The sequence below is a fragment of the Hylaeus anthracinus genome, unplaced genomic scaffold (genome assembly GCF_026225885.1).
Source record: "Hylaeus anthracinus isolate JK02 unplaced genomic scaffold, UHH_iyHylAnth1.0_haploid 11989, whole genome shotgun sequence".
Classification (NCBI taxonomy): Eukaryota; Metazoa; Arthropoda; class Insecta; order Hymenoptera; family Colletidae; genus Hylaeus; species Hylaeus anthracinus.
In genome coordinates this window covers 14,753,915-14,772,977 of record NW_026534337.1, presented here as the reverse complement: position 1 = coordinate 14,772,977, position 19,063 = coordinate 14,753,915, and the positions used below count along the sequence as shown (strand labels likewise).

The window sequence follows — 19,063 nt, the reverse complement described above, 5'->3', positions numbered from 1 at the left end:
ATACGTTTTATACTCGAAACGTTGTCATTGCATATGTTCACATGGAAACCGTGGAGACGCGTAAATGGGGCCCACAGAAATTTTTGGAGCACAGTTGAAACGTGTACCTAGCTCTGGACCGCTGTTTGAGCGCTGCGTGTCCGTTCGTCATTGAAACGTTCTCCGTATCGTGACGTAATGCTCTTAGGGGACATTGCCCCTAGGCATACAATAAATGACTTATCTATCTATCTACGGGATAAGACTACTCTTCGCGACTCGACGCGCGAAGGAGTGCTATTGCTCTCGGTTAAGTTCCCCGGATTTCCACGAAGCTTTTAATCTCCGCCTCGACGCCAAGTCGGAGGATAAGGGTGGGACGAAGGCGCGCACTATACGGAGTAAGAAGACAAACGGCTCGCGCGACTATGTGGGCGGATTGTCTCGCCCCCGCAGCTCAAACACGACCAGCAACACGCTCGAGGAAGCCCTTTTGGTCCTCTCCCTAGTCTGCGACGTTGCTTCTTCTTCTTCTTCTTCTTCTTCTTCTTCTTCTTCTTCTTCTTCTTCTTCTTCCTCGGAACTCACCACTCCGAAGCAATTCACCTAGCGCGACGAACGGTCTAGTCTACAGCTCGCGAACACTTATTTACAACAAAGACGTGGCCAGTCCATGGGTTATTCAACGCAGGGTGCCTCGGTTGATCGTGAAAGAGACGACGATACGAATTGGGGAGGAGACGCAACACCGTTTCCTCGGGGACGAGCGTGCCTCGTCATCCGGCACGTGCTGGCCCGTTCTGCAAACCGGTTCTCGATTCACCATTCGACCGACAGTCTTTTTTCATCGTGTCGAGGAGGGTTTAACGATCGATCCTTGACGAATTATCGTCACTGCGGCGCTCACTTTCGCGCTGGCAAAAAAGCGAAATTACATGGACCGCTAGAACTTACGTAACGCTGGTGTTGATACTTGTTTAACAAAATTTTAAAATCTGCGAAACGTCGCACGTTTCTTGTACCTTCAGTGCACAGCTTCACTATGAACACGCGAGGGAATTTTAAAATAGAGCGTAGAGAGCGGTCCTTTCACGATTAGTTGTACAGCAAAGTTGCAAAGGTAACCAAAGAGGCTGCGAAATATTCATTGTTCCTGGATTATCTTGTTCGCGTGACTCTGTATCTCACCGGTGGATCCGTCGAACAGGGTCAAGCGGCCGAGGCTTCGGAAACGTGCAGCTGCCACCGAAAAGCTAGATTTATTAACGGACTGAGAAGTCCCGATTGAATCTCAGCCGTTGTTGGATCGAGTTAACGCGCGAGCTTAATTATCCGCCGTCTTGAAAGGGTTCGTTGTTACGGTCCAATTAACGTTCGAAGGTCGAAGTCGATCCCCGTCGGTTTGCTGGTAATTTGGCGTCGCGATTTCGCCCACTTGGAGCGATCAAGCGGTTCGTCTCTATTATCAACACCCACGAGAATATCATGGAACGAGAACGAAGAGAATTACCGCTGAAAGAATTCTCCAATTTCTGTTATTCCAACGGAGTGCTTCTTCAATCTCACGGTCGATTCTTCCTTGGATTCTGCTTGATTAAACATCGACGAAGACTATGGATTTTCGTACGAGTTCCAATAATTCCCAAATCAGATCCAATCTCTAGTCGGACTAGAACTGGGAGAACTTACGAAGAATGCACCTGAGCGATGTCTACGTCGGAGAAATCCGTTTTCTCGCTCGAACGTTACGTCAGACCACTAATTTTTGAGTCGCTCCTATTTTCGAGCCGCGAGTGAACCGTCTGACCCGATACGACTCGCGATTCCGAGCAACATCGATCTTTCCGTCTCTCCGTAGTATCACTAGTTAATAATTCCCCATGTCACGGAAAAATACGTCTTCTCGTCCATGAGTTGCGTTTTCGCTATTAGTCATTCCTTTACACGACACGAGACGACCTTTCTCGAAGATCGCTGCGTCTAAATTTCGCCGAAGAACGAACTCTCCACGACACAATAGATGGAATTCGAGTCGCAGCATCGCGGAGCCAATGCGACGTTTCATTTTTGCAAACGCAACGTTACGTTACACTCTGCTCCACTTCCTGACCGAGGCCAATCAGCGCAAGGACGAAACACAGACGACGGAGGGATCATCCGGATCCCTAGAGGGAGAATCGGGGTCATCCGAAGGCGAATCTTTGGTCAACTTATTCCGAAACGAGTCTTGGCTTCCGAGAAGTCACGACAGAGCTTGCCGCTCCGGTCCGCATAGTAAACCATCGATACGTTTACCATTCGTTAGAAATTCATGGAGTTTACACGAAACGGGAGCCCCTATAGTTCCCGGGATTATTTCTACAAAGGAGGCAACTAACCGTACGGTCGAACTTCCATAGTTACAAAGCCATATTTTCCGAGGAAATACTTCCAAAAAATGACAATATTTACTTGAATATATGTGCATGTAAAATGTTCTCAAAGTTTCATTAAATTATATATATATTCCTTACTTGCTAAAAAAATTCACGCAAATCGCTAAAAAACCGTAATCCGAAAGCTATTTCCGCCCTTAACGCGTGCTCGCTCTAGGATACCTCTAGAGAGTCTCTGCCCGGTCAATTAGAGCAATTCAGACGAGTGAAAAAAGGAAGTTCCGCGCGCGGACCCTCGAAATGTAATTTCCGACCACGAAGCATGAGCCAAATTCGGCAACGAGTTTCCATGTAACCCTTCTTTCGTCTCCTTTTGTGAAAAACCTCGCCGACTGCTGCGCGAACATATTCGAACTACCCGAGGGCTCAATGTCGAATTCACTCGCCACCGCGAGGAACGTAACTCCGCAAATTGATATTTGAATTTCCAGAAAAGTTACTGTAGACACGGATGCTGTAACGAGCTCGACGTTTTTTTGTTGTATCAAGGGTCACGTTAGACTTTCAAATTCAGTTGGTGTCGTAAACAGGAGTACTCGTATAAAATATTTGTTACGGGTAAGACCAACCCTTTATTAATCCCCCGGTACTTAATGTAGCCCAGATCATCGACAAAGGAAACTCGGTAAGCGAGCAGAAAGCCGCCATAATTCGTGACATCCTCCGTTATCTCTACCCAGAAATGTCTAAGGCGGTCTCAGGGAACTGGGAAATTCATTAAACTCGCCGGAACGTCATCGGCGAAGACTCAAAGGGGAAAAACGCCGTCATCGTTCCTAGTGGCACTGGAAACGACGGGACAATTGCGCGTGTTCTACGCGAGGAATTCAGCCGTTCGGTCCATGCGCGCGAAGGAACGCAGACGGGAACGGATCATCGATCGCTGAATTTCCGAGGAGCGCAAACGATTCGAGAAAACGACGGCCCATTAAACGGCGCGAAGAGTATCGAGGGAGAGAAGAATCCTGGCTCGTTTCGTCGCTTGGTCTACGGAGAACAAAGCCTAGCAAAAACTACCGCCGCGGGGAAACTCTCCTTGACAGATCCGAGATCCAGAAAGAGCCGGCGCGACGCTCGGCGCTCGTTTAAGCAGCGTTTACACTGTACAGGGTTGGTTCTAATTGCTGGGCCAAGCTACGCGAAAGAGACAGAAAAAACTGACAGATGAAAATTTGTACGGTTGTAAGAAAATGTTGCGTCTGAATTCTGTCTTCAATTAAAGAGCTAAAGCTCGCCTTATCTGTATTCTAAATGCGCGATTCGAACGCATCCCTAAGAGCCTCGTGATCGATAAAAAGGGACACCGTTCGGCATGGTCGGATGTAACAGTATCAAAGCAAGTAAGACCATCAGAAGAAATATTCTTCCAAACAATTAAGCCTTTAATACAGGTTAAACTGGATGCTTAGAAAATCAAGAACGTGTTCTTTTACTGTCTCGCAAACTTGTTACAAGCGCATTGTTCGACAAAGTTACAAAGGAATTTATTGCGTGCAACGATGTGGTACACAGCGTAAACTTGGCTTCAGTTTCGCAGAAAATTGGACCCCGAATTCCGCGTAGATCGTTAGCAGGCAAGAAGAGGAATTCAGAGGCGCGCCAGAACGGAATAAATAGGCGTCGAGGTGAAACTCGTTTCTGCGCTCGTTCTAGGCAAACAGTGGCCCCAAAGAAACGCGTACTTACGGTGTCTCTCGAGGCGTGGTCGGAAGGAATCTTCTAGAGATGTTCGATGGTTCCACGAAAAGGACAGGAGCGAGGATCGCGTAGAGAAAGGTCGTGGAAAGCGAGGAGAGATTCGGCGAGGTATCGTGCGATCTACCATTCTTGCGCAGCGGGAAATCGATAAAGGTACATGGAATCGCAAGATCAAGGTTAGTCACGCATCGGGGAGCTTTGAGCTTGGTACTAGCTCTCTCCGTCATCGAGGAAGATGAGAGGCCTGGCAGGGCGCCTACACCGATGTCTTTCTTCGTAGGGAAATTTACTACGTTGAAATAATCAGAAAATTTTCTGTACAAATTTTCTGTACAAATTCCCAATTTGTAGACAGTCCGTCTGTCCTACATAAACGGCATAAAAGATTTATTACCGACGTTCTGGATCGTCCGTTACGTTCCCCAGTTTACGGTCTGGGTTTTATGTCTCGAGGAAGCCATCGCTCGATGGAAACGAGAAACGAAAGCCCGGGCCGCGGAGCTGTTCGTCGCCAAGAAGACTTCGCGGTCAAAGCAGGGAGAAAGCTTTCGAGTGGCCTGTCGGAAAAATCGAGGGAAAGAAATCCAGAGAAGCTGAACGAGAACTCGTAAAAATAGCAGCTGAAAGAAGCCGCGAATCACGGCGTCCACTTCAACCGCCTCGATCCTCGTTGCCGACGTATAGAAAACAAGAACAATGAGGACAGGAATTGTTTCCACCGGCAACTTCGCCACCGTAGAGTCACCGGTCCAAGCTCCAAACGAGAATCCATGAATCCAACGAATCGACCGACCTTTGTTATCCAACGTTCGAAGCGAAAAACAATTTCCAGCGAATCTGCCAAAGGGAAAAAGTACCAATCCGCGAGCGACAAGTTCTCGAGAGTCATCCGACGCAGAATGGTACCGCTGATTATCTCGATTGTTCCATCCCCGAAGGATGGACGCGAAAGGTTAACGAGGGTTTCTTTAAATCGAGGTTGACGAACAGAGGCGAACGCGATTTTAGTGCGATAACAGTACAGTTACTCCTAGTCCATAATTTCGAAGTTAGTTCTTTGTAAAGAGAAGGCGTTTATTCGTGTCTGTCCGAGACGCGTTCTTAATAATAACAGTGGTACTGGTCTACAGCAAATACTGCCACGATAAGTCTCGCGATTCGTTGTTGTCAAACGTCACTCACCGATAACGGCGCTCTCGTCATAAACGTCTATCAGAGAAAATCACTGCGAAGAACCTAGTGGAAGGAACGATTCGCGGAAATCAACAAACCGTTAAGACAAAGGCGAGTGTATCCGGTGAGTCTCTGTACACACGCGAACACGTGACACGTTTTTAATCGGGAAGTGGTCAACGAATCAACAATACGCTCTTCTAATGGACTTCGGCGATACCAAACCGAAAGCTGATTGCGCAAATGGAGATACACTCCGCTACAAACAAAAGGGAGGTCAGATTTATCGAAAATTCAAATCACGAACGAGCTGCTTCGTTATCAGAATCGACAACGGAGTGTTTGTTTATCGATAGTTGGATGCGAAGAACAGCGACCAAATGACTGACGCTAAAGCGCTGTTCGCAATTCGAATTTTCACGCCTTCGGCGACCCGTTTGTCGACAAATATAGGAGAATTTCGTCGGATCGTAAATCTCGCTCGCGTCCAATCGCTACTATGCACAAATCGTGTTCCCTTAAGCCGAACCGATGACGTACGACCGGTTTACGTCAATGGATTCGATTGAACGACACTTTGAGTAGATAGGTATAAACTAGATTGTATAACAAATAATCGAATTTTTAAACAAATAGCTCTAATTAATTTGTACTTATCAACATCGTACAGCTAGATCTTTATTCGCCGAGTCTGTCAGGGATTCGCCCGACAGTTAATTAAGCTTCGGTTAATTAAGAATTTAATTTCAATTTCTAAAATGTCGTCGAAATTGCCTCGACCAACCGTACAAGTATTCCAGCTTGAAAATCCAATAAATTCTGGTTACGAAACGTAAATTCGTTCCAGATGTTTACATTAGCTCCGTATCGATCAGTTTTACATGCCGGAAGCATCTCGTAGAACGGTCTAATTTATGTTTCCATGTACATTCTCATAGCAACGACGTAAAGACTAGAAAGTTGTTAATTTGTCTCAAGGATATCATACAGAAGGTTCTTGGGAAATAGCTCGCAACGGTCAAAGGTTGAAAACGATCCATCGCGTCGGACGCGCGAGGCGCCTGACTGTCTAAAAATCTCCCTTTACGAGTTGGTCGACGATAAAGCGATTTAGTAGCTGCTTTGGTGCTCCTAAATGTTTAACCTGCATCGCAACAACGGCGCCAAACGAGGCACTGACCCAACGTCTGTCTACGACCGTACCATTTCCACTTCTCCACTCTCTCCCTTCTTACGCTCTCGACCCGAAATCTCGAAACGATCGATGTCGACTTCCTCGCTATTTAGCGTCGAATGCACATTGTTCTCGAGCACTTGGAGGGGTACTCGTCGATTGCATCGATACAGGAAGACCTTTCAGACGAGTCAACCGAAATGTTCGTCATCGATGAATGGGACAACAAAGAGCCAACTATTCGATAACTGCGGCCTTTAGCGAACAAGTAGATACGACGGTAGTTACTAAAAAGAACGTGTTAACCAAGCGTTAAAAGATTATGCCTTGAATTCAACGTTCTCGCGAACTTTAAGTAGCTCGGTGTACAGTTTGTCTTCGGGGAACCAAAGGAATCCAACGATCTTCGGGAGAACCTTAACGAAACGAGGACGTAGAGAATGGTATTGATCGCGCGGCGGTGGCCCGCCTCGCCCAATTTCTGATCTATAAATCAGATTACGTATATAGCGCACGCACTGGGCGTAATTTGGCAAGCACTTGGAAGCGAATTCGCTATTAGCCGATGACGAAATTAACCATCTAGACAACTCGGCGTATTTCAGAAACCACTCGAACGATCTCTGTGGAAGAGGCTTGAAAAACTACCCCAGTCATAGAAGGGATGGTTTTTTTTTGCAACGGGTCTCGAAGGACACGAATGTTTAATTTTCTCCCTCGAGTCTTGTTAGTCGATAAATTTCTTTCCAGCGTCGTTGGAGAGGCGGTTAATCGCGTGGGCGTTCCATCGTGAAAATTCTCGAGGATACACAATGGAACGAAAAGCACGAAGCACGCTCCAATATGTGACTATAAATTCGGTAAATAAATCAACGTGTTGTGCTGCTCGCAATTTTCAAAACTACCGAGTTCGCTAATGCTGTTCGTTTCCGAGCACTTGGTCAATCGAAAGCACTCGACTCAGGACTGTCGACACAGGGATCTCCTTTCCAATTGGGAAACGAAAACGCTGAATCTTCGGTTCATGCGACTTCGAGGGAACCTTTTAATCGGGAGAAACGACGTCGACGGGGCGATTATTTGCTTTGAACGTCTTTCATGGCCTTCGAGATCTCGAGCGACTTAAATACACAGCTAGAAATAATTTGTGGATGGTCTGCTCAAACGGCGTTAGTAATACTTTAAAAGCGTTCCGAGCCGAGACACTCCGCGATATTAAACGCATTTCATCTATTCCTGGCGCTGACGTCATTCTATGCATTGTTTTTGTCTGCTGAATTCATCTTCGAAATCGAGATCGCATTTTGTCAAGCGGTATATATGTCGAAACTCATTATTATTGACGACGCAGTACACCCACGATCGTGGATCGTTAGGCGCGATCCTCTTCGTCGATCGCCGCACAATGGTGCATCCGTATCGATTCCTCGATCACGCTTCGAGGAGCCACTCTGCCATTAACGGCAAATGCAAAATGTCATTGAGGCTATCGGGAATGGGAACGCGAAGCCCACTGTCTCCGCAGTTAATGCGCGAAGAATTGAATAGTTTTTGTACAGTTGACAGAATTTTTCCATAATGTCTATTTTAGTTGACACGTTAGATCGATTGGACTGCAACGCGACACCAAACACAATCGACTCTCGAAGAATTCACGCGGCGAAGAAAGAGCCCTGGTTCTATTCAACGATAGAATGGACGCATCGCGTGGACCGAACAATACCGTAACTGACGAAGGTATTTATCAATCGTGCTCGATAACTCTGATGGCGCGCTGATCTACGGCTCAAAGAGGTCGTGGCCTCGCGAATTTAATTAGAGCGACAGGTCGACCGGAAGGATTCGATTCAAGGGTGGACGCTAACGGTTCGCGTTTCGAAGGACTCGAACCTCGCGTAAGGCTAGGATTTCTCGTGCAATTAGAATCCACGCTTGGTAATAAATACTGAATTGGACGCAGCGTCTATTCGAGTACACAGCCCTACGTATAGATCCTCTTCGAGGAGAAATTAAATGAAGGTTGTCAATCGCGAAGAATACGGTGCTCTAATAAAATCCATCGTCTTAAAATATACAATATCTCGATATTAAATTATGCGAACACTCCCAGCCCTGCTGTCGCGTCTAACGGAAGATCGAGGGACCTTTCAACGTGTTTCATATCACGCGTAACGAGCGACGTATTGTTCGACGATGCGCGAATAACACTAACCGGCTGTATGGTAATGAACTTAATTGGAATTCCATCGCGATGAAGCATCGAGACAGGAATTTAGCCTCGAGATCGTTACACGCGTCGAGATCTGTTACGTCGTCGAACATATTTGGAGACTATTACAACCTCGAAATTGTTTGCAAACCAGCGTTATAAATATATTGTTTGTATAGTTTAGAGTTCGCTATTCGAAAGGATATTTCAGCCAACGTGGGGAGATATATATCCGTAACCACCGCGAATGACCTAGCTAGAGGTTGCAATTTGGAGCGATTAGGGGACCTGTTTTCCCCCCATGGAATTCCCGCGATCGATAAATTCGTACCGCGCCTGGTTCCCGGGGAACAAAGATTCGTACACGTAACCAGATTGTATAACGAGATAACAACCACGTGTGTATTCCGAGGACAGTGAATGAATTCATCGATCACGCGCCTGGTCATTAGGCCACGCGCGTTTCCGGCGTCAAAATCGGTCTTGTGGCATCGATTCGTAACAGAGGCGTGGCCGAAACCACCACCACTACGTTCATTAACTTCGTTAATTTCGCGATTCAATTCGCATTCTAATCGGCCCCCGAACACCCTTCGGCTCGAGCACCTCGAATCGCGTCAACGGAAAAACAGCTCGCCTCGATACACGCCTCCTGCTCGAGTGACGCTTCGTTATAACGAATGATAATTAAAAATTCACTGGTCATTGGTTCATTTTCCTGCTCTTAAGGACTGACACGTGACGCACGACCAGCGGATCGGTAAAGTACTATCGTGTCGTTGGAAGAAGAGGTACTCACCCGAAACAGAAAGAGGAAACTTCGTTACGATCTAGTTAGACAGTAGGTCAACCGAATTAGGTGTCAAGGAAGGAAATGAACCCTCTTTTCGAGTGAATTGAATTTTAGACACCAGTTCTCTATAGAATTTCCCGTGAAGGGCTAATCGTCGCGAACGAGAATTTTTTCAATTTTTCGTGAAAGATATTCCGAGCGAAATAATGAAGGCTAGGGATAAAAAGATAATAATTAACGAGCTCACTCACACGTACAATAAGGATACACTAGTGGAAAGCCTGCAACAACGAATCTTGCAGTGTATGGAGGAAAAGAGGTCCGAGCTGTTCGCAGGCTGACCAAAGCGTCTGACCAGTACGGTCCGCAAACCCTGCCAGGACTGATCTTCCTTACAACTACTACACGTTACAACTACACATTGGATAAATTTATTCAAATAGGTGATCCTCTAATTATTTTAGGCGACGCGGATATCTGGGTCATCCTCTCGCTTCGCTTCGGCGTTCACGTGTAACGAGAGTGATTTATGAAAATATTGGTTTGCGCTACGATCGGAAGATACTCCGTAATCAATTATATGCACCAACTGAAACCGACAATAAGATATCGATCCAGGACTGGACAAAAGGCGACGAAGATTGTTCAACGTCACACAATTGTGTCGCTTGCCAATATTAAACTTTCCAATACGGAAATTGGTTGCTGAAAAGGCTATCGATAACCGACCGAATCGAGCCATAACTTTCTTGTTCAAGGCAATACACTGGAGAATTAAATTCCATCGCTACGTTATATATAAATTATTCTCAATGTATTGACACAATGACAATTTAGTTTATTTCTATTTTGTTACGATGCGATGGTCAATTTTTATGAAGTTAAAACGATTCGATGCCTACCTCGCGACTGGATCTATCATCCATCGATTCCAGTCGCTTTACGATAATACGCGAGGGTCTGACGTCTGTCGTCTATAATCGGAAATCATATCCAGCGGATTAATTAGTCCACGCGCGATTGGATTAGCGAGGATCGGGCTGGTGTCCCGTTCGCGCGATCAATCAACCGTAATGCGTGACAAAGGACGAGGAAACATCGCGCTTAAAGATACTGCTCGTGCGAGCCACGAGCTTTGTAAATCAAGGTGTGTACTCTCAAGGTCCGAGTTAAGGTCGCGTCTTTAATTAACCCGGCTTACCGGGCGCGGCTTAAAAATAATTAATGCCATTTTTATGTAGCCAGCGATGTTTTTTTTTTATTTATTTTTTTCGGCGCACGCGACAGCATCGTGGAAAACTTAAAGAATTACGACGGGGTGACGGGCTGAAAAATCAGGTAGCGTTCGGATTTGCAATTTATTTTAAAGCTGGAATATTTATATTAAACGATAACCATAAAAACCTGCTCCAACTACGGAAAACAGTATCTCTGCGATTTAGTTACGGGTTACTCCGCGATCGGGTAACTTCGTTTCGCGTTGCTAAAGCGAAACTAATAACGACGCTTTGTTTGACCATTATCGCTCCATGCTACGTCATCAGCTCTAATAATCCAAGTGGCTACTGACATAATTCGATATCAAATACTTCGGTGTCCGTGGTTAGCTGCATGAAGTCGTAAATTGCTTACTTTGTTCCACATCGAGAACATCGTGCCAGAAGATCGTATAAACACTTTTTACGGCCATTATGCTTAGTTGGTACTATGTTAGTTTCTATTCGTATTGTACACTTTTCTTCTAATTAATCGTTTATAGTCACATTGAGCACTGAAACGAGTTATTAGCGACTCGATAAAGATAGCGTGTTACAGTTTTTAAGAGATTCTGTTTCCGATATTGCCTTCGGTAATTAACTGAAAGATGGACTTCACGGAAATCATCTTTAATCGAGGAAGATAATCCCGCGAAAATATTTTTCTTTTCTTCGATATGTAGAACGGTTTCTTTATTTCGTATATCTCCAGGTTTGTACGAATACGCCATTCTAGCATGATGCCCTCGATTTGCAATTTACGCCACGAGTTAACGACCACTTGCCGCGTTCGACACGAAACCGTGGAAAATCTTTGCAAATGAATTCTTTGGAAAATTAATTCTCCGCTTTCGAAGCGCCAAGCCGACTATTAAGTTGGGTAACTGCGAGAACTTTTGAGTAAAATCACGCTTTGTCGGTAGTCTGCCCGTCGAACTAATTAAAATACTGTTCCTATAACTCTTGGGAAATGAAAGTTCGAATAAAACGTGGTTTACGTTTTTAACAAGCGATTTTTCCATTATCAATGGGAACTTACGTAGAGAAATTATATGGAATACGGATATCGTTAATTCGTAGACTACCTATGATACAGAGAATAGAAATAAAGTGAAAGGAATTTAGTTCCATGCATGATCGCTAACAGGTAGAATAAAAAATATATTGCAACTCACAGATTCAAGATCGCAGATTAAAAACATAGTTTACGATCGAATCTTACAAAAACAATCACGAAGTAATTATTGCCCAACCCTTTCAAGCCCACAACAACGATAATCTTTTGAGAAATCCTATTACCCTCTCTCATGACTCTCGATTGCGGTATTTCACACCTGAATGGGTCGGTCGAAATGCTGACGGAAAAAAAAAATCAAAGAAACGAACATTTCCACCTTTCTCGCGTTACGCAACAAAAGAATGTCGGTGCTGTATTATCTGTAATGTTATTACTAGGCCAATGTATCGAGTGTATCGATTGCTACCGCCAGTTTCTAAGTATCGCAATTAATTTCGCTCGGACCGCGATAAAAACTTTTCCCCCCGCAATATCTTGACCGACTCTCGCCACGTACCGCGAGTGCGACTAACAAATTTCTGTCGAATCGCGTAAAACCACGCGTAATTGCCCACACACTTTCGCAACCACCTTCTACGAATTCCAACTCGTTCGCAACACCTAGGCTGGACGTCAACAATCGATCCAGATGTGCAATAGATATTATATTTAAATGCGGATCTATCTTAGATCGATGTCAAAGACACGTAGACTAACCCTACCTTGCGTTTTATCGGTGTACTCAAAGTATCTCTTTCCTGTCTCGTTACGACGAATGGAGTCGTTATGCGAAGCAAATATAATACCCCCCATTGTTCAACTTACAAACGAAAATAGGGAAAAAAATACGCGGAAGTATTTTCTTTTCCAACTAAAAACCAGCGGAGCGAGATTGAATACCCTGTGTTCCTGTGACGCGTGAAACAGCGCTCCGTTGCAGGGCCGTTGATGGAAGTTTCGCGCTTGCCTTTCTTGTCGATTCACCTGTCGATACATTCAGCCTGGACGGTAATTAGCAAAAATATCACCGTACCGCGCGGAACCTCGCCCTCGTGGCTTGAAAAACGCTCCAGTCTTTCGAAACTTGCCAACGTCGGACACCGGCGTACGCGTGCGTGATTAAATACGTGACCATGTATGTCCTTTCCAAAGGGGGCCCAGGGAACGGGTAGAAATTGCTGCTGCATGTAGCCTCTCCATTAAACAAGATTGCACGTTTCTAGACCACTGCTAGAATATTAACTCAGGCTACGTCGCGATGAAAACCATTAAAAAGGCAGATCGTCCTAGTACGATAAGTAAACTAACTGTACCGTCCGACGGTCCGAGGAACAGTTCGTCGAGCAGTCCCGTAAACCGTCTAGGTGTCAAAATTGTAATAATAATAAAATAAAAAAAAGAAGACGGAAAGCTTGTATTTATATTCGCGTCAATTATAATTTCGACCGATAACAACACGAACGACTGTTAGACGACCATAAATGGCAGGCCAGGGTTACCGATGAATACAAAGGATAACAATCCAGCGGCAACCAGCCGAGAAACAATATTTGTCGACGTTCGCGAGTGCTCGGGTATGCTCGTAGTTGAAAGGAACGAGCACGCATTTAGGACGTAAAATGGTCTCGAATTGTATGAAGAAACTTAATTGACTACTGAGAAGTCGTAAAGAAAACAAAAGAAACGGCTTTGTTAGGGCGATGGTCGAAAAGTAGCAGTTTTGCCAGCGTGCAACAATTCTCCATCATAAAAGGTACTCTTTTGAAATCAACTATTTTTATTGTTCAGCTTTCTCGACAATCCTTTCGTTACTTTCTCAGAAATTCCACTGGAAACGCAAACGGGACCGAGGATATTAAGACACTCGAAGAGCGTAGAAAAGGCAGACGCCAAGAGCAAAGCGCAGCTTTGGAAACACTCGACTAATCCTCGAAACTCTTTCAAAGAGTTGTAGCGTACCAGTTTACTCGAGGAGCAACTAATCGAAGTAGGAAAATGAAGTATACACGTCAATGACAGAGTATACTTGATACGAAACTGAAATTGTTGCACTAATATCGTTAATCTAATTATAATTATACCATTGAAACAATAATTGATCTTACGCATAGCGCAGACTTTGCTCCGTCGATGATATCACCTTACCGCACTTTTTCAACAGGAAAATGACGATATCAAACGTACATACGTGCAGTTTTTTGCATGCAAAAAGCCAGCGAGGTGTTAGAGATGAATGTAATTGCTTTCAGAACGGCAGAAAAAATGATATATCAGTGGTTCTCAAACTGTTTGAAAGAATAGGAAGAACTATTCGACATTGAATTGAACATCGCATCGTTTGAATTCGCAAGGATTGTCTCAAGATCATCTTCGATTACAACGTTCCGAATTCTTGGCAATGAAACGTGCCTCGCTTAATCCGTATTCTCCGTAATCCGTTCGCGAATTTCCTCGAAAAGCGCTAAAATTCCGGACTATCCACCAATGTTACGTGCCACTACCAGAAATAAACTTTCCAAGATCACCTATAAATGTTTCTCACGCGGATGCACCCGTGAGAGAAAAACGATAGAACTTCGACAGGATCGTGAAATGGAAATGGGAAATAGGTCGGAGACGCGCCATACGACTTCCGTTTTTATAGGCAAACGTAACTCGTCCCCTTGCTTTCCAATCTCCACGAAACATGAGTTTTTTCATTTCTTTTCGTATATCCAAATGGTCGCTTACAACTCGACGCGTTGCTCTGTTTTCCTCATTTATACGAACGCCACTGAGGCGAGCAAAAATAAAAAAACTAAGTAACGTTGCGCAACCCTGAATCGCTTATTGTGGCGGCTCGTCGGCTCGCTAGGTTTCGCGTTTCCATCCGCGAAAGCTTTATTGCCAGTTACAATGTCGCAAACCCTAGCGGGGACAAAAGTTCGCGAGTTTACGAACCCGTCTCGCTCGCAATTTTTCCGCTGGCAATTCTCAAGCTCTGGCGCTTGGAAAATTGTTCGTGACGGCTGTGTGAAACTAAAGAACACACGGGTGCTTGCTAAAACGCCGGAGCTACGAACCACAGACAAGAGAAATTCCTTGGAAAGGTAAACTATTAAAATTTAATTCCCTCCGAGATCTGTTTAAAACGTTTTGTAAAATTACCACGAGTAACAAGGATACGTAGATCGCGGGTCGGAAGGAAAACGGGTCGCGTTGGAGCAGTCTATTCGCTGTGCATCTTGTTTCGACGTCTGGTATTGGCCAGAACGACAAGATAACGAATCACTCGGGAAATATAGCACGGCTGTGAATCAAGCGTCCCTTTGCGTGCGAGTACAATGCCAGGTTACGTTCATTGACTGGAAGGACGGGCCTGAAAGAGGCTTTCTTATTAGCGAGTAGAAAGTAATCGTAACGACAGACAGGGAGTCGAGTATCAAGATGAACGCGATTTAACGACATTTCGATGCACAGTCTCGCTTAACGCTAGCTATCCCATGTTCCAATTAAAACTTCTTGCCGTCCACTCCAATTAAATTCCGAAGTTGAAGGACGATTTGTTAGGACAGGCGAACGAACGAAGCACGGGACGATCTGAAAAACTGGCGCGTGACAATCTGCTCGCTCCGACCAAATTATGACTACGTTCTCTATCGATACTTTCGTCCCTCGACGTCGTAATAGGTACACGGGTACGCGACATTTAATCGACGCCGTGTTTACCTTTGAAACGAATATAAATGGCAAATACGCGAAGCGTGCAAACATCGCGAACGTGGTCGACGTATAAGGAAATACGCAAATATTTTTCGCGAAATTCAACTCGACGACGGAACGTTTGCACGGAATATATTTTGTTTCCAAATATTATAAATAAAATATTTGAAAACCAAATAGCCGCAAAGGGATGTAAATATATCCTGCAAATACGTTCCACTTAAAAAAGAAAAAGTTTGAAAAGTACTGCTCTACCGCAACGAACACGATGTCTCGAGCGTTTTACAGGATAAAAACGTTGTACATCGGACTACGGTCCCGTGCGTTCCATAAACCATAAAAAGCAAAGACTGGAAGTCCCTGCCAGTGACCCAGTGCAATACGACAACTTACATAGCCAGACGTTACCACGAGGTGCCGTGTGGAGCAGGTTCAGATGCAAGTTGAAGTCCAGACCGGCCAGGTCCTGTCGCAAGTGGGTGCTGTCCATGATCAATGCCCTTTCCGGCAGCAGAAAGAGATGGTCGCTCCCCTCTGCGGGCCCCAGGGTTCGCGGTACGCCGAGCCCAAGAGGCCCAGAACGGGCCGTCAACATTCTACCGCTACTATTCTCGAAGAACGCGTTGTCGCCCGACGGCGCATCCTCAGGCCCGATTCCCGACACGCTGACCGTCGAAGCTACCCTTCTTCTCAGCGTCTCTTTTCCTGACACTTCCAATCAATTTCCTGCAGACTCGATAGCACTCGCGTTGGGTTACTCTTGGAGCACACTTGGAGGTTCACTGGCAAACTCTTCTCGTTCTCGGTGATCAACGGGTACCTCTTGCCTTCTCTTGTTCTGGCACTTCCAATTCGATGGCGAGGATCTTCTAGCACTGATCGCACTGTAAGGATCGACCAAATCGAACTTTACTTCTCACTTCTTAGGAGACCACGCGATGACAGCACTCGCGAATGTTTTGGAGAAGCACACTTGAAAAATGTACCGTCTACCGATGTTTATTCGGTGTGCAGACGGAATCCCCGAAGCGAGGAAGGCACGGGCTTATTCGACCGACCCACCCGCTGCGTTCGTCTCTTTCATGGCGGGTGGCCGCGATGGCTTCGCGTTCCAATTAATCCGGCTACCAATTACTGGCCAGCACTTTTGCCGATCGCTAATTGCGAATCGTCTGGGCTAGCGTTCCCCGATGGACGGGGTTCGCTGGACTCGCGTGGCGATGTCGAACAGCTGCGAAAATTTTGCCAAGGAGGTTTGCAAGATTTGCTTCCTCTCCCAGTTCGTTTCCGTTCCTATCACGATTGTTTTCCCTGACTGACGAACCGCCGTGTCACGATAGAAACGAGCGCGTTGTGCGCGTATCTTCGATCGGCGAGACGGGACGAATAGGCTCCGCGATCTTGTGAGTCACTCGGTCAGTCAACTCCACGGAGCGGAGACGAGCGTGTGTATCGTAACACGTGGAGCGACAGGAGTGGCCTCGTTGATGAAATCGTTTAAAGTCGGGTAGCTTAGTTAAGAAGCCCCGAGAAGGGTGGGAACCGTGTGTCGAACACGAATACTCGACTCCAGACGCGACCTCGATCGCGATCCAGAAACACCACCTATCCGTATCACCTGTGCTCGCCGACAGCCGGTCCAAAGATAGATTCAATTTTATTCTAACAATAGACGACGGATAAAGACACTGCCAAGCGACTCATTCGCAAGTTTCATACTCGTTCCAAGTAAATTATAATCTCATTTTATTATTCGAGTTGTTAAAGGATGATAGATCCTCTACACGAATTTGATCACGTGTAAGAATTTTTTCTAGCGGTCCCACGAGTCACCCACGCCTCGATTCCGTTGACAAGGGAATAACTGCACTGTCAAACGATCCGCCTAGCGAGAGCACGTGTCACCGCAAAGACCGATCCGCGAGTCGCGCAAACACCGTATCGATCGAGAATCGACGTGCCGTGTATCGAGCGAATCTCTGACGACGATCGATTTACGCGGCACTGGGTCGACGGAAACGCGAGAACTGGGTTCGCCGTCAATCGGACAGCTGAGAGTCGATGACAGCCGTTGTGTACACTCGTGGTGACGCGATCCTGCGCGCGTGGCGGTCAGCGTTCGACTGAATGACGCCGCGATGCAGCGCGCTCGTAAGCCCCACCGAGGGGTGACGGAAATTCCCGAACACGCGAAGACACGATCGGCCCGCCAGACACAATTTTTTGTTCGTTTCGTGGATATTTAATCCGAAGGTGGGCCGCGCGCTCAGCGCAGGTACACCGCTGAACACTCGCGCCCTTGTCTGAACATGACTGGACGGATCTACTGGCACCGGCTCCGCGCGAAAAATCGACATCGATGTATATCTTTTCAGCGCGAGACGGTGAAATATGTTGAACGAAAAGCTCATCGTTGGCGACAGCCTGTGAACTACAGCTTTGCATTTTTAGAACGTTTATCTAGTAATTACTTTATTAAAATTATAGACTCTATAATAAGTCCAACGACAAGGGAAATTCCTCTCTCGTTTACATTACCCATTTCATTAGCGTTTACGCCTATTTGCCCGAAGCAGTTAATTCCGGTTTCATAAACATTTTCTTAATTACGGTTATCAACGTATTGCCGTTGAATTTCGCGTTTCGAATGTTTCGTAACTTATTCCTATTCCTTCGTACTAGTGCATAATTCAGATACATTACACGGTTGGCAAATTTACGGTGCCATAAAAGGATCGTTAGGAGATATTTCTATACGCACATAAAAATCAATTACTACTTGTTCCTAGATACAATTAAATGAAAATTGCAGCGCTCCGCTGTATACAAAAATTCAAGAGTCGCGGAAGTCTCAAACGTATGGTCGTTAATGTACGATGAAATACAAATATACAAGGTGTATAAATATTTATACAGTTTTCGCAACGGTTGGAGCTCGGAGAATGCAAACGTCCGAGCCCGGTGCTCGCTGACTCGATAAAAAAAAAATCAAGACCATGAAGAAGATTCGTTCGCGGGGCTACGTGTCTCGATAAGCGACTAAGAACAAGGGGATTTTCTCTTAATATCCATCGATACGACTATTTCGATACCTTTGGTCATTTTTCGGTACGTAACGGTGTCATTAAAAATTCCGTTCGAAAATCGGGGTTGATTTATTTTTCAACCGTTTCGAGGCTCTCGAGGCAACACTTTTAGGATTATTACTTTCTCTTCAAATAGATGGAGCAGTTCAAGCAAATATAGAACATACGAGGGAGACAACTATTCTTTTTGTCGAGGCAAGAGAAAAAAAAACTGAAACTCATATTTAATTTGATAATCTAAATCGGTACCTGACATTGCACGCATCCGTCGAAAGGCAGGAATGTAGGAAGATTTCTCAAAACCATGAACCGCTTTCGTCCGGCCACCCAGACGCTTTCGGATCGAAAATAAACTAAACGTCGCGTTCGTCGAGCATGAACGAGGGTACGAACGTGGGAGGTGCGCAAGGCAGAGTGAGAGAAGCTTCGCAATGCGAGATTATCCTGGTCGTAAGGAACGGTTGGCTGCGGTCAGCAATTTGCGCCAAGCTCGCTTTTATA

The 19,063-nt window shown here is 45.6% G+C and overlaps 1 protein-coding gene across 28 annotated transcripts in view; it reads right to left on the bottom strand.

Annotated features, from left to right (window-relative positions):
• LOC128887465 (MAP7 domain-containing protein 1) overlaps nucleotides 1-19,063 on the bottom strand; it is a 322,710-nt gene that overhangs the window by 88,594 nt on the left and 215,053 nt on the right. For 5 of the 28 annotated variants that reach the window (XM_054143369.1, XM_054143374.1, XM_054143368.1 and 2 more), the window contains exon 1: nucleotides 15,870-17,584. The exons of 20 other annotated variants lie outside the window; for them this stretch is intronic. In XM_054143369.1, coding sequence (XP_053999344.1) covers nucleotides 15,870-16,071 — 202 coding nt within the window. In that variant the 5' untranslated portion in view covers nucleotides 16,072-17,584. Of the gene's footprint in view, nucleotides 1-15,869; nucleotides 17,585-18,811; nucleotides 18,834-19,063 lie in introns of those variants that run through there. 3 more of the 28 variants (XM_054143387.1, XM_054143401.1, XM_054143379.1) reach the window with 2 other exon arrangements.